Below are 16,834 nucleotides of genomic sequence, written 5' to 3'. Positions count from 1 at the left end.
AGTTTTTGGCTAGCAAAGGCTTCCTTTTATTGCTTCTAAAGATCTTAGACATTCAACTCCTATAAAGTTCCTAATGACCTTCTGCACCATAGTTTTGATATTCAAATTAACATGATTTGGTTAGGATGTAGCATGACCCACTAAAGTAGTGTCATCTATCAGTTTCAGAAACGTCATTTGTGTATTCAGTCAGATTTTTAGTAACTTAATATTAAAAGCACATCTTATCACCAATCTGCGGATATAGTAGTGTAGCTTTATGTTGCTAGGAACAAGGAAATAGGCTTGCTATGGGTAACAGAAGAGAGATGTTTTGTGATAATTAAGCCATATTTTTTCATCAATCCTGTATATGATATATGAAGAGAACATGTAGAATTTGATTGCCATCCTACTCTAGATTCTATCATGAGCAACAGGATTGTGACTGCATGTACGAAGTTTGTAAATCAGTTTGATAATATCTTCACCCAAGGCTAACATTCCAGGCTGAGTAGACTTTTTTATATTTTAGTCCGGGTTGTTGTATATGTGCTGAGTTACATGAACTATTCACGTGTTGGATGTAGGCTATGCCTGAATGTGTTTGTCCTAATTCTAGTAAAGGTTTGTGCTTGTAGAACATCATCTAGCTGGCTACCCTTGACACGAGGGATGGGGATCGCTTTTTGCTGCCTCATGTAAGACTACTGATGTATGGCGGACTAACTTACACTGCCAACTGCGACCCCCCCTTCCCAAACAAACACATGCACACAGACGTGTTCCTACACACATCCTTTTTCTTTACAATTCATGTGGCGCAAAAGGGGCCCGGTAGCTTACCAGATGAAAAGAGATTAACATATCTGCAGTAGTATTATTAACGGGGGACAAACACTAATGAGAGACTAGGTTTACTGGAAACATTTCCTGATGCTTTAAAGTGACTTCCATTTTGGAAATCTGGTAAGAACTAGCTGGTACCGCTGGTGATAAGCTAATGTTAAATACCTTACACGATTGATCATCTCTGGAGCAAAAGGTAAGGGTTTTGTTGTTGGTTGTTTAACAGATATGAATTTCAAAGAATAGGAGAATAGGAGATTAGATTACGGATTGTGAATGGTACTGACAGGAGTCAGGATTATGGTAGGTCACAGCATTTTGCCAGAACTGGGATATTCTCATTTGCTGAGAATACTATTTGCAAGGCATTTTAAGTACAAGGAGCTCTGTTTATGTGATCTGTTATACAAAGGCAATTCTGGGGATCTTACCAGCATGAAATTTTCATCATTATATCAGAACTCTTCTTCACACTGTTCTATCACCTTGTCACCATATTCCCATCATCATTTGCTTAAAACATAATGCTTGAGTAATCTTTTTGCTCGGTAATTTGGAGTAAAAAGAAAATTTAAAATATTGCAACAGAAGCAGTGATTTGGTGGGGCATAACCTAATAGAGTGTGTGCTGCTGCTGATGATGCTAGACCTATGCCAAGTTGGAAGTGGTTAAAAATTTGCCATGCTTGATAGGATGATTTGTAAAGAGAACGTGTGGAAATCTAATGGTTTTCCTTCTATGCTTGTGGGGAAAGTTGCATATTAGAAACTGGTAGATTGATTTTGTATCTTTGTTTTCTATTCTTTTTATTAGGTTTAGCTATATAATATTTTCACATCTCTCTTTTGGGTGAATGATAAGCTAGTATAACTCTGGAATTTTCCTTCTTGTCCTGAATTCTTATCCATACAGGGAACAATCTTCAAGGAACATGAGGCAAATGCTTGCAGCAATCATACTTCGATTACTTGGAGCAAGAGTTGTGCATGAGGATGCAGACCTATACCTTCCTATGCATGTCGGTTCTTCACAAAAGGATGCAGAGACACTAGTGGAAGGTTCTGTTGCTGCCTCATTGGATTATTCTATTGATAGCTTATTTGACAGGCTTTTGTGTGTCCTACATGGCTTGCTGAGCAACTGCAAGCCAAGTTGGCTGAAGCCCAAGTCTGTCTCCAAATCGACTGTTAAATCTCCTAGAGATTTTTCTGCATTTGATCGTGAGACAGCAGAGAGCTTGCAGGTCAGTTCCATTTGTATAGTTTGATAAAAAATAAAACTTCATAGAAAAGGGAAACTTAAAATTTTTTAAAGAAATGCCCTGGTTGCATATGGTTTAATGCTTTTAAACAGAACTGCAAACTCTTAGTGGGTTCTTATGGAAAGAGAGGTTTTTATTATCATCCTGCCCCTTTCTATGTCTGTGATCCTTGAATAGTTCATGTAGCAACAGTTGCCATTGCTTTGACTTAAAAGTTGGAAGCTATGTAATAGTGGTGGTGTTAACTGTGGAGCTGCCAATTATTAATTCAAGGATAACTAACCTTCTATTCCTAATTTCCATTTTTTAAAAATGTTTTCATGGTTGGTTTCCATCTCAAATGTCACCTTAGAATAACTTAGCTTCCTACTTTGCTGATAAATGTAATTTTTCCTTTGATTCTTTGGGCTACAATGGACATGTTATATTGCTTTTCTACTTTGTTATTATCATGTTATTTTTACATCAGTTTCTAAGTCAAAGTCCTTGTACTGACACTGTCATGGTTTTCGCACATTGTTGGTCGACCATGTGCTCTGTTGAATGGTCAGCCATTTTAAAAAATGACAATTTCGTTTATTTATTTGTTCCTTATATAGAATTATTGTTTTTCATTTTTGTAGGCTGAATTGGACCGCATGGAGTTGCCCGCAACAATTCGGCGGCGTATCCAAGCCGCAATGCCAATTCTCCCTACATCTCATCCTTTTTTTATCCCTTGCCATCCTCCGTCTTCAGTGGAGCTTGCACCACTTCAGCCCATAACATCTACTCTAAGCGCCCACCAAAGATTTCTTCCCACCACCCGCACTTCTACTAACCTATCTGGCAGAAGCAAGGCAGTACCGTCCCAGTATCTGGACATGGATTTTGACCCATGGACGCTGCTGGAAGATGGTACGAGTACTGCTTCTTCCTCAGGTGGTAACAGCAATATGATTGGTGTTGGGGGAGGGGATCATTCTAATCTCAAGGCTTGCAGCTGGCTCAAGGGGGCTGTGAGGGTGAGAAGAACGGACCTTACATATGTTGGAGCTTTGGATGATGATAGCTGACTCCTTTTCTTGTACAATTATTTGGCAATGGAATTCTGGCAGCAATCGCTATAGGCTTATGTGGATGTCCTTCAAATCAATTACAATGAGCTCTGTTCTCTCGCCAGCATAGAATAGATAGAATGATCTCCTTTGGGAGAATGTTGAAGGGGGGTTTTGTATTAAAAAAACACTAGCCATGCCCTGTGGTATTGGCTTGTACTGGGCCAGTTAAACTAACATTCGATAGACCCCCATTTTGCTGCCATGCCCATGCCAGTCTGTTGTATATATAGGCAATATATAATTTATTCCTCGATTGAGATGAGTAAAATGCCTTTGAGGAATGGCCTATAGCTATTTACATCCCAATTCATTGTTTTCATCATGCGGCGTGTGGGAACGTTATGTTGCATCATCATGAAAGGGGGAAAATGATAGAAGAACCATAGATTGATGTAAATGTGAATTGCGGAATGTGTTTCCATTTTCGTTCTTAATGCAGCTGTTTTGCCTTAGAGGCCTGTGCAGCCATATAATTTGATCTCGGATCCTCTCAGGTGCCGGGTGGGGCTTATTGGGTTTCAAGCTGTATAGCCTTGCTCGTTACTCGTTTTGTTGGTTTTTTATGATTTATAATTTTAATTATCTTTTTTTATTTGTGATTTGTGCTATTTTTTAAGCTATAGCTAATTACTTCTAATCCTGTGCAGTAGAGCTGTCAATTTGAGTTGAGTATGTCAGATTGGTTCGTCCTGTCATATAAATGGGGTGAGTTTGATTTATGTTTTAGCAATCCGTTTAAAAGTGGATTAAATGATCCGTCTCATTTAGGTTAGCGGGATGGGTTGGGACGGACCAGCCTATCTTTTTTTTTTTTTGTTAAACATATCAAAATTAGTCATTTACTTGCCGATCTTCAAATCCAAATCCGTTTATGCCTTTACCCTTATCTCCTTTCATCGAGAAAGAGAGGAGCGATTGAGAGAGCTGTTGCTGTCGTGTCCAGATGCTGTCGGTGGTCGCTCAGTTTTTATCATCCATGGTGAGTTTTTTCTGTTTTTTTTTTAGTACAGCCCCAGTGAGCTCCTCCGCGCTCTTTGGCGTCCGTATCGCAGCCCCTCCTCCTCCCACTCTTCGACGAGCGCATCCCAGCCCCCCACGAGCTCCTCTACGATCTCCGATGCTCGTATCGTGGCCTCCGGCCCCCCCTCCTCCCTCCCCCCCTCGGTGCCCCTATCTCGGGCCCCCGTGAGCTCTGCACTCTCCGATGCTTGTATCCTGGCCCCCCTCTTCTCCCATTCCCTGACGAGCTCCTCCCCGATGCCGTGCTTCCATCCCCCCGCACTCCCCCTTTCTCCCTGCTCCTCGACGAGCTCCCCTGCCCCAGTCCCTTATGAGGCTGACTTCTCCTATGGTTGCATGCACCCCGTCCCGGTGCCTGCACCTCACCCCAGTCTCCGTCCGCACCCCTTCCCTATGATGCGCCCCCCATGGCCGCTGTGCTCACATCCCCTTGCCCCTCCCTCCCTTAGTCCCTGGTGGGCTCTTCCGCCCCCGCTTCCTCTCAACTCCTCCATCCAGCATGTGCACGAGTTCGCTCCACGCCCCCCTCTCCACCCGGGCTTCCCCATGCCCGCTCTTCCGCCCCCGCTTCCTCTCAACTCCTCCATCCAGCATGTGCACGAGTTTGCTCCACGCCCCCACCTCTCCACCCGGGCTTCCCCATGCCCACCGGTGCCATCCGCAGAATCCTAATAACCTAATTTTTGTGTTATTTTCTTATGCATGTAACTATTTGAATCTCTTATTTATACTTTTGTTTTGTTTGATTTTTGTTGTCTTAATTGATTTTTTTTTGTTGATTGGTAGATTATCAGTTTGTTTCTTTATTGTGCGGATTACTTGCATCATGACCGAGTCTATGAGTATAATGAATCAAGTTGTAAATATGGATGGTGATGAAGTGCCCGAAGAATCCAAATTAGATAGTAAAAGTGAAACTGAACCTGGAGTTGAGAAATCAAATAAGGGGCCAAGAGAATATTCTGATGTTTGGAATTATTTCATACTAATGGGAAAAGACAAAGATAGTGTAGAAAGGGCAGCTTGTAATGGATGTGAAAGATAGTATAAAAATGATGGAAAAAAATATGGGACATCTTTTATGACCCATCATCTTCTAAAGTATCCTATGAGAAAGTTTCATAATGTAGGGCAAATAATAATTGATGCTGATGAAAAATAAAGATCTAGAAAAATAAATCAAAAAGTTTCTTGTGAATTGTGTGCATCTACCATTATTCAACATGATTTATCCTTTTCATTTGTTAAGTATCTTGGGATTAGGGCTTGGGTGAAGTATATCAATCCTAGTGTTGTTCCTATTTCTAGAAACACTATTTGTAGTAATATTCAAAAAATTTATTTCAGAGAGAAAGAGAAGTTGAAACAACTCTTAGCTAAGATTTTCAATAGAGTTTGCTTGACTTTTGATGTATGGACTACATGCACTAGTGAGGGTTATGTTACTCTGACTGCTCATTATGGTGATGATGGTTGGAAGTTGAATAGTAAAATTATGAATTTTACTCATATGCCTCTTCCATACTCGGGGGTTGAATTAGCTGTAAAGTTGTATGAATTTTTGAAGGATTAGAGAATTGAGAACAAATTTTTTTTCTCTAACTCTAGATATTACCTCTAGTAATAATATGCAAGATAATTTGAAAGAGCGACTTTGTTTGAATGATAGTTTATTGTATGGTGGTGAGTTTTTTCATGTACTGTGTTGTGCTCACATTCTTAACCTCATTGTTCAAGAAGGGTTGAAAGTAGCCAATGATAATTTGGTTAAGATTAGGGAATCAATCGAGTATGTGAAGTGTTTGGAGAGTAGGATGCAAAAATTTGATAAATGTATTAAGCGGGTTGGTGGTATTGACACTTCTATTGACCTACATTTGGATGTGTCTACCCGTTGGAATTCCACATATTTGATGTTGGAGAGTGCAATCAAATGCAAAAAAACTTTTGCTTCTCTCTAATTCATGGATAAGAACTATAAATTTTGCCCTACATCTCTTGAATGGACAAGAGGAGAGAAAATATGTGAGTTCCTAAAGCCATTTTATGAGACTACCAACTTGATTTTCGATTCTTCTTATCCTTCCTCCAATCTTTATTTCATGCAAGTTTGGAAGATTGAGTGCTTGTTATTGAAAAATGAGAGGAATGAAGATATGGTGATAAGTGGAATGTGCGAGAGGATGAAAGGCATGTTCGATAAATATTGGAGTCAATATAGTGTTGCACTTACATTTGGGGCTGTTCTTGACCCACGCATCAAGTTTACAATGTTGGAGTACTTTTACTCAAAGATTGATGCAAGTAAAGCAAAAGATATGGTGAAGGAGGTGAGGATAAAGTTGATCAAGCTTTTTGAGTAATATGCCAACTCTACAAATACACCAGATAGTTCTTCCCAATCTCTATCTATATGACATGCATATATGCCAATGTCAAGCGGAGGATTAATTAAAAATAAAGGCAAAAAAATACTTGATATAAGTGTCTCATTTTGTGCTCTTTTTTATATTTTTTTTCATATTTACATTTATTTTTTTAGTTATATATCTAACTTGTATTTATAATTGATGTAGAAAATTAAAAGGTTTAAGAGCTAAACTATTACAAAAGCTGGAAAATCCCAATTGGATCTCTATTTGGAGGAGCTGAAACTTGAGTTTAGATTCTATGAAGAATTGGATGTATTGCACTATCGGAAGAGTCATAAGTATCAGTTTCCAATTTTTTCAAAAATGGCATGTGATGTTTTGGCTATTTTCATTACTACTATTGCATCAAAATTGGTCTTTTCCATTAGTGCTTGAGTGCTCAACAAATATAGAAGTAGCATACTTTCAGAGAAAATATATGTTCTTCTTTGTACTCGCAATTGGCTACATAGTTTTGTTCTTAATGATAAGCTTGTCTTGTGCTTTACATGTTACTTGATTTTTGCTCCTTGCTATTTTTTTTTGATGATTGATTTCTTATTTTTGGCTTATGGTACTTGTAGATGAAGATGATGATTCAGCAATGAAAGTGAAAATATCTCTTTCAAAAGAGGGTTTTAATATTATTGAAGAGATAATTGATGAAGAAGAGGAAGAGGGTGAAGAATTAAATGATGAGGACCACAATGATGATATGGAGGATAATTTTTTGGGATTTTGATTTGTCTCTAAATTAGTTTAAAACTTAAAACTTTAAGTCTTTTAAGTTTGGGTTGTATTAAGTATTTAAGTTTGATAATTTCATTTTATGACTCTAAGAATTGAGATGTGAGACTTTAATAGGTTGATTTGAGTTTAAATTGAACTTTATATTGCTGTTTATATATATATATTTTAGAATTTTGGTGGGTTCGCCCGTTTAACCTGCGGCCCATGATGGGTTGGGTCACGTTGAAATTTTTTTAATCTGCCAGTTAAACTGGCCAGCCCGTCCCGACCCATTTAGAGGTGGGTCGGGGCAGGCCGGCCCATCTTGACAGCTCTAGCCAAGCTGAACTTGAGGTGGATGCCTGTTGTTTGCCGCCAAAAGTGAACATTATGTTACTGCCAACTGAACTGCTTGTTCTCTAGCAGAAAAACTGAACTGCTTATTGAAATGGTAAGAATAGATTACAGGTTGTCCGATGGCAATTGAATAGTGTTACGCTTGGATTAGCATAGATGTATCTGCTTTTTATGCTTGGCTTCCATTCAGGAAGCCTGTAATCCAATTTCTGAGTTAATATAATGGAAGGCTATGTTTTCCATTGGCTTACAGACGTATCTGTTGAAATCCAAGGGTATGATGGTTTGTAGGATCCCAGCATATTGACATACTTGTGGAATATGGGTTTGTGTTGCTTTGAATGCGATCTGATAGAGGCCTCCAAACTCAACTGGCAGCATGATCGTATTTGCCTGTCACTTATTGCCTAACTTTGCTGAGAAATTAATACTCGAGTTTAGGGAGAATCATTTATGTAGAAATCTTGCCTGATGGGGCTTAAAACAATCATTCTTAAATAGCGTGTTAATGTATCCAAATTAATAGCATACTTCGGCCACCATGGAGATGTTGAGGAGGAGATCGGTCATCAAGTTCCGTCCGTGCCCATGCCTTTGCCGCTAAAACAAATCTTGACGATGCTATTACTTTCGCTCACAATTGTGGCTACTACAAGTTTCTCGTCTGATGGAAGCATAGGTCTTGCAAAGGCCGCACATGGATTACCAAGGAAGTTATTTATGAAAGCTCAATCTGGCAAAGAATTCATCATGAGCCGAATTTTCCTAGCAATGGGAGAGTTATAGAACTAGGGGTGGCAATAGATCGGATATTGGTCGGATCGATCGATATTCGTACCCACCTTGTCAGAAAAAATCATATCTATATCCGCCCCATATTCATCTCGGATCGGATTAGATTGGGTATACGCAAATCAGTCTCCCCTTCTCCATTCCCCATCTCTACTGCTATCCCACCACCGGCAGCTACCCCATTCAGCCATCCCCAAATCCTACAATTAAGGGACCAACTCACACTGCCATAACTCGCACAAAATTTCATATGCTCGAGAAAAAACCCCAATTGAAACCTACATGTTAGGACCATCGTGCACCTACGTGGACCTGAGGAGATCTGCGACAAAGTCCTCTGCAAGAGTCCATGGCATTCCAGACTCTCTAAGGACAGCAAATATCATGCCGTAGATCACTGCGCATCAAAAAGACTGAACTAGTGACCTAGTCTGTATCTCCCCAGCTTCTAGGGACTTGGGACGCACCTTCAGATTTGATCTTCCACTCCTAAGGCCCTAAGAACTAGGGCTAGGGATGTAACACCTAAAAGGGAGCATAGAGACCTAGGAGATGGTGACACAAAGGGTGATGTTAGGGTTTGAGAGAGGTGTCTCCCACTTTAGGGTTTCTTCCTTGCTGCCTAGGGCGGTGTGCAAAATCAGAGAGAGAGGAAGAGGTTAGGAAGAAATACTTCCTTTGATTCTCATCTATTAGGGTTTATAATATACAAGTATATATACTTATTATATGGACTAAAGTCCTAATACAAAAACTTCTTAGGCTAACCCAATCCGAACGCACTCACCCAAACTTATGTACACCTATGGTCTGATCATGCACTCAACCTCATGGATCCAAATCTGATCCATACTTCGATTAGCCCCCATGAGTCTCACAAATCAGGGCTTCATAACCGTAGAGGACTGAACCTCCACCCTAGGACCAAATCGATCCTAGCCCTAGGACCCAAACCAGTCATAGAATCCTGGAGCCAAGCTCATAGCTCCTCTCTTGGTCTCCCAAGGCTTGAGAGCACTACAGATATGCCAACAATCTCTATCTTGATGCCTTCAAGTCTTGACAAACCTCCGTACGATCCATTTGCACGATCTTGCTGCCGTTGCGTGCCTTGATAGCTCCCTCTGCAAACCTCCATCATCAATGCCAAATCCTTCAGCCCTGAAGCTCCCCTGGAGGCCTCTGAGATGACCGCTTCCACCTGGGCTGAAGATTCTTACTTGTATCTAGGCATCCTCCTGTGACTTGTCAATGTCTTCCTCTTCTGCACCTGCACCAACTATCGTTTCAGCTTCTTTTGGAGGGACTACAGCTCTAACTCTATCTGGGCTCAGACCCACCTATCTCATCTCGAGGCTTGTCTCAACCTTCTCGTAGATATCCAGGTCTTCTCTTACTACAAGTGAACCATCTGACATGATCTTTCCAGAGCCCCAGCTCTCCAGTGCCCACACATCCCGCATAGAACTATGTTGTGCATCACTACTGCTGGTGCTAGAATTTGGCTCCTATCCCTACATCCTTCGGCTTTAAACATATGCCAAACCATCCTCCACTTGTGGAGGCACCTCTGATCGGTACTCCACCTAAAGAATGACTCCTCCTAATGCCTTTATAGAAGATAGAATCTGATCCGAGATCAGCTGCCCAGTGTTGCCTTGTTGGACCTCCTGCTGAACCTCCACCGTCGCAGCTGCCGTTTCAGACCTTCCGCACTCTATGGACTCCTATGAAACTATTAGAGGATCTTCTCCTCCTCTGAACCAGCTATGACACTCTATGGATCAGCCATCTCCATCACCCCAAAGCTTTGTAAATCCATGCTCTGGTTGAACTGCTGAATGCACTTCGACTACTTTCCCGTCTTTCTGCATCCAAAGATTGTATAGTTGCTTCTTCAGCTTCACCTCGATCGTTACCCCTTGAAAAACTTCTCTTCCAGCATGCCAAACCTGCCAATCAGTCCTCATCCATCAAACAGCCCCCTGTTGTCCATCTTCCCCAGAGAACCCTATCGCCTAACCATCACACCCTCCGGCCTTTCTTCCTCCAAGGCCGGATCCAACCGAAGTTGGATCAGAAAACTTACCACCCAAAGCTTCTATCCTAAAAAACTTTTCCTTCTGTCAATTCTCTTAACCTCTACCTTCAATCCGCTGCTCCTGGTTAGCCAAAATACAACAAAAATAAAGATGGATTCGAGGCATACCGTGGAATAGGTGTGCAGATTTCAGTAAATAGCCTCCTATTGATGCCTCCTTCTCTTAAGCCTTCCAGAATTAGATCAACTCATAATTAAAATAGTAGATATATGGTTAACCTGAGAACTTACTATTTTAATGTCTAAAATATCTGAAACTTGGGCATTAAGAAACAGCTCCACGAATATGAGACGTTCAGGATTCTCTACAGTAGATTTCTGATTTCATCCTATGTGACTTCTCCCTCCCTTTCACGCTTCATCAGGCTCTGATACTAATTGTTGGAACCATTGTGCACCTGTATGACCTGAGGAGACCTATGACGGAGCCTTCTGTAAGAGTCCATGGCGATCTGAATTTTCTAAGGACAGCACACACCATGTCCTAGATCGCTGCGTACCAAAAAGGCTAAACCAACGACCTAGTCTACATCTCCCCCACTTCCAGGGACCTAGGACACACCTTTAGGTCTGATCTCCCACTCTTAAGACCTTAAGAATCAAGGCTAGGGATATGATATCTTGGGGCTATCAGATCTGGACTAAAACCATTAATGAGGAGGAGTTCTTGTTGGACCAGGACTCCATGGCAGCATCTTCAAACCGCAGCCTTTACCTTGTGTGATCCATCTTGACCCCTACACATCTCTGATCTAAACCAAATAAGAGCCTGAACCTCCCTATGAGATTACCTTCTCATACTACTAGAGATTAGGATATTGGAGTGTTCAAAACCTAGAGCTATACCACATAAGATAAAGAGTCCCTGCAGCCTTCTGTAAAACTGCAGCCTTTACGTTCTACACCTTGTTTTTCCTCTCCCAAAACTCTGTTGATACCAGACCTGAAACCCTCTATTTCAGATATGAAAATATCCTCCTTCAAACCCCCAACCAGTAGATAAAAGGGGGCATGGAGACATGGGATATGGTGGCACAAAGGGTGATAGGGCACCTCCCTCCTCCTAACCCTAGGGCGTCTAGGGTTTGAGGGAGGCACCCCCCACTCTAGGGTTTCTTCCTTGCTGCCTAGGATGGCATGCAAAATCAGAGAGAGAGAGAGGGAGAGGTTATGGAGAAAAGCTTCCTTTGATTCTCATCCATTAGGGTTTACAATATATAAGTATATATACCTATTACATGGACTAAAGCCCTAGTCCAACAATTTCCTAGGCTAACCCAATCTAAATGCATTCATCCAAATCCATGTACACCTATGGTCTGATCATGCACTCAACCCCATGGATCCAAACCTATTCCATACTTGGATTAGCCCCCATGAGTCCAACAAACCAAGGCTTCATGATCGTGGAGGGCTGAACCTTCACCTTAGGACCAAACCGGTCCTAGCCCTGGGATCCAAACTAGTCCTAAAATTCTAGAGCCAAGCCCATGGCTTCTCTCCTAGTCTCCCAAGGCTTGGGAGCACCACACATGCACCAACACTACAAACCCCTCCTATCACCTATAGGTGCTTTCCTTCCCCACAGATCTTCGAAAAAGAGAATGAAATGAAAAGAAAAAGAAGCAAAATGAAAAAAAAAGATCAATCTATGTGGGAAAATATCTTTCTTTTTAATTTTTTTCTATCTTTTTTTTGTTTTGGTTGATTTTTTCTATATTTTTCCTCAATGTTTCCTCTATTTTTTCAATCCTCAAGAATCTCAGTTAGGTAGGAGGCTTGGAGCGCCGAATAGGAAAGCTTAGATGATTGTTAGGGTTTTGTTGGAACCGTAGCTGTTGGACTGCTGCCACTAGGGGCAGGGGGACCCATCAGGCCATTGCTAGGGGGGGAGTAGGGACCCACCAGCTGTCGAGCTGTCGTAGCACCGTTTAGGTATCTGGGTAGTCGGATCACTGGGTGGGGGTGGGGAGGGGGTGTTTGATGTAAACTAGAGAGAGAGAGGGGGCAAGGGGGAGTGGAGACCTATCGATCGTTGAGCCACCGTAGCAGTGAAGTACAACTTGGGTGTTGGGGTGGTGGGTCATCGGGTGGGGGTGGGGGGATGTAAACAAGAGAGAGAGATTTAAATTTATTTAAATAAAAGATATTATTGAAACGGACTCGGGGCAGGGCATATCATTATCAATACATGATCCGAGCCTGCTTCAAATATTTTTTTAAAAATCCATCCTACCCTGCCTCTTAATCGGATCAGATAAACCTTGCCCCATTTAGGTCGGATACCCATCGGATCAAAAAAATTGCCATGCCTCTGTAGAACTACCTAAATATTGCAATAAGGAAAAGTATGAGTTACAAGGTGGCGAAGGAAGTTAAGAAGGCAGTGTGAGAGGCTAGATTCGAAGCAAAAGTTATATAACAAGTTAGAAACTAAGAATGAGTAGAAAGAAATCCATAAGAATTTGAGTCTAATATAAAGAAAAGTTAGAGATTGACTTAGCTTAAACGCATCAAAAATTAAAATCAGAAGTTGTAGTTAAGGAGGCAAGATCAGAGAGAAAGAGAGGTAAGCTATTTAATGGTCATGTCAATGATTTATGGTATCTTACTAGTTTCATTGAGAAAAGTAACATCAAGTATGCAAGTAGAATTAGAACATATAGGGTAAAGAAGGCTATGGAACAGATGTAAAGAAAAGGCAATTGGACTTCATGGAATCTCTATTGAGGTTTGAAAGTATTTAGGTGATGTAGGAGTAAATTGGTTGATTAATTTGCTTAATAAAATTTTAAAGATCAAGAAGATGCCTGATGAATGAGTACTAAAATATATATTTATAAAATAAAGGTGATATTCAAAATTATGAAAATTGTCGTGGCATCAAAATAATGAACTATACTATGAAACTTTGAGGGTAGGTGATAAAGAGAAGCGTGGCAGTTTTGTGCATATATTTTTAAAATTTTATAGTAAAATATATATAGATTAAATAATTTAATTTATAATATATGCATAGATCAAATTTAAAACTACCATACAAGATTAATGACATGAACTAATATGCATGTATGTAAATCTGAAATCTAAAATTTAACAAACATAGATCACATTTATATCAAATTAGATCATATCTAAATTATAAATTAAGTTTAAAATTATCTTAACATAGATAGTAGATCATCGTATTTAAAATTTATGATAGTTGATTCTTCATGATGCTCAGCAGTCGCACATACGTCTGGCCTCTACGAGTATCCACATGAAGCCCTTGTGCTTATCGTTCTCCTTGAGAGTGCTAGCTCGCAAAGACACCACACTGTTGGATGATCTAAAAGAAATATAAAAAATATGAAGAATAAAGAGATCCTCCTTTTTTTTTCTGAATCTACTATCAAATCTCTACGATAGAGATCAAGAGAAGAATCCTTTCTTCTCAATTCTCCCACACACAAGAGAGAACCTCTCTCTTTTCCTTTAACATCTTCAAGAAATTTTTTTTTTAATTTTTTATGATAAAAATTAGATCTAATTTAATTTTTTATATAGAAAATAACATGAAAACCTAAGCCCTAGAAGAACCCAAAAAGAGAGATCTAAGAGAAGAACCGTTATTCTCTTTTCTTCTCCCTTTCTCTCCTCGATCTAGAGCCCTAGGAAGCCTCAAACACCCAACCAGATTTTTTTAGTATTTTTTTTTCTAAATTTTCATGTTAAAAATTATATCCAATCTAATTTTTATATTAAAAAAATAAAAAAAAATCTAAGAGAAGGACTCCTTCTCTAAGACTGCGCACTAGAAAGAAGATCTTTCTTCTTCCTTCTCTTTCTCTCGTTGGAAAAAATCTTTCTTCTTCAATTTTCTATTGTAAAACCAGCAAGAGGAGGCTCTCCTTGATGTCTTGAAAATCAGTAGCAAACTATCACAAAATTCCTTCAAAAGGGGTTGGAGAAGAGTCTTGGCGTGTGGGATTTGGGGCATCCAACTCTTGGATGCCCCCTCTTTATTTTTGGTGACTTGGAGAGGGGAGGATGCCCTCTTATTTCACACAAGAGAGCAAGGGGTGCATGGCTTTTGGATGGGGCATGGGATCTCATGGTAAAAAGGGAGAGGAGGCATGGAGAAACATTAAGTATATGGGGTTTAGAAGTTGGTTAAGTCCTATTTCAAATAGGATTTAAGAATTTTGTTCCAACTTTAACTAATTCTTGGATCCAGTTCTAACTAACTTAGAAATTAGTTATAACAAACTAACTAGTTAGGTCCTAGCCTAATTAGGAAGCCAATTAGGCTCCAATCCAATTAGAAAATTAGTTAGATTAAAAATCTTATTAATCCAGGGTTTAATTCTTTTCATTTTAATGGATATCAGGGAAGCTATTGATCAATAGGGCTTGATCCAATCAAGCCTATTAGTTAATAGAATTTGATTCAATCAAACCTAAATTAAATTAAATTGAATCTTATTCAATTCAAAATTTAATTTGCATCTCTAAGATCAATTGGAACAAATTCTGTTATCCATTTGGACTGCATCCAATCAATCCAAAGTAAACTTAATTAAATCTAATTCAATTAGATCTGATCCAATCTTCATTGCTTAATCAAATTAAGTCAATAACAATCAAATTATTAATTAATTATTTTTTTAATTTATCAACTATTAGTAAAAATTTATTACAATCTTTGCACATGATTAATCATCAATCACATTGATCATTAATCTCTTCAATGATTCATAATCGTCAATCAGTTATTTGATCAGATAGGTACTTTTATGTGTGTGATCCCATAGATTTGAATCTAAATCAATAGTACAAGAATAATTTTTATACTTATCGATGTAACTATCTAGCAATAGGATCCGACATTCGGATAGGTTAATGTATGCTTAGCAACACTTTAGAACCTACGTGGATATAGTTACTGTATAATTCATCTTTTTGACTTTCGATGCTCAATGATAACTTAAGGTTAAACTGTCAACCTTGGATGAATGGTCCACATTATGTCTCAATCTCAAAAATTATGTGACTCTTCACTAGGACTACTTTGGCCCAAGTTTTGCTGAATTGAAACATAGTGATACATCATCTTCAATTTTACTTGGAGTAGTCAATCTCATCTTGAGTCACACTCAGATTTTACAAGTACTTGACTATATTCAAAAATTTTTCATCGTTGAATTAAAAATTTAGATAGTCCGACATCAAAGCACAGTGAGTTGTTTGCAAGTCACCGAAGCAGTCTCAGGTCAGAGGGAGACTTATATCTATATCCCATCAGAGCAATCTTTTGATAGTAGAGTGCTCTGGAGTTAGTCATGCTTTGTGAAACATACTTATATTTTACCCATATACCATACCCGTATTACCACACATCTTGGTTAAGAGAATAACCAACTACTATGGCACACAATGACCTACACTCGTTTCAATTATCATCTTTGCAATAATTGTATCATTTGATCGCGAGTAGAATTTAAGAACCACATGATAAATTTTTCTTTATCATTCTGAAAGTAGCTCTAAAGACTTCATCATAACATATGAGTTCTATTTAAGAAGATGTATTTTTATGATGAATCTGCCAGATAGCATTTATTATTTTATAATTCATATACATGTATAGAGCACAATTATCTACAACTTAGATGATTGACTTTAGGACATATTTTCCAACAGGTGATTGTGTATAGATTATGGTGTGACATAAAAATATCAAAGAACTAAGTTGGTTTTATACTAGGAATGTTAGCTTTGGAAACTATGTTTCTTCTTTGGAGGTTAATGAGATATATAGAGAAAAAAGATAAGATCTTTATCAAATTTTTGCTGATTTAGAGAGAGCATATGACAGAGTCACTACAAAAGTCTTATGGTAGGCGTTAAAGAAGAAAGGGTTGGAGGATATGTATAACAGAGTAATTTTTAGTGTAAGAAGAACCGGCAATACTAGATTTTTGTGGATGATATAGTTTGAGTAAATTAAATTAAGGTTGGGGTTAATCATAAGTTGAAATAATAGAGGAGTACATTAGCATCTAAGAATTTTAGGTTAAGTATGACCAGGATGGAATAAATAGTATGCAATTTTAAAAAAAATTAGAAAAAGGGATGAAGATGAAGTGAAAATTGAGGATCATGAGATTCCTAAGAGTGATTATTTTTATATTTAAAATTGATTACGGATAAGTGGACATTGAAGAGGATGCTATCCATAGGAATAAAGCA

At 39.0% G+C, this 16,834-nt stretch overlaps 1 protein-coding gene across 2 annotated transcripts in view; it reads left to right on the top strand.

Annotated features, from left to right (window-relative positions):
* LOC105034038 (mediator of RNA polymerase II transcription subunit 12) overlaps window positions 1-3,496 on the top strand; it is a 34,262-nt gene extending 30,766 nt beyond the window's left edge. For both annotated transcript variants that reach the window (XM_010909057.3, XM_073245541.1), the window contains 2 exons: window positions 1,742-2,072; window positions 2,714-3,496. In XM_010909057.3, the coding sequence (XP_010907359.1) occupies window positions 1,742-2,072; window positions 2,714-3,145 (763 nt within the window). In that variant the 3' untranslated portion in view covers window positions 3,146-3,496. The remainder of the gene's footprint in view (window positions 1-1,741; window positions 2,073-2,713) is intronic.
* Window positions 3,497-16,834: the final 13,338 nt, after the last annotated feature.

This window comes from Elaeis guineensis, chromosome 11 (genome assembly GCF_000442705.2).
Source record: "Elaeis guineensis isolate ETL-2024a chromosome 11, EG11, whole genome shotgun sequence".
NCBI lineage: Eukaryota > Viridiplantae > Streptophyta > Magnoliopsida > Arecales > Arecaceae > Elaeis > Elaeis guineensis.
This window is presented reverse-complemented; position numbering and strand designations above follow the sequence as displayed.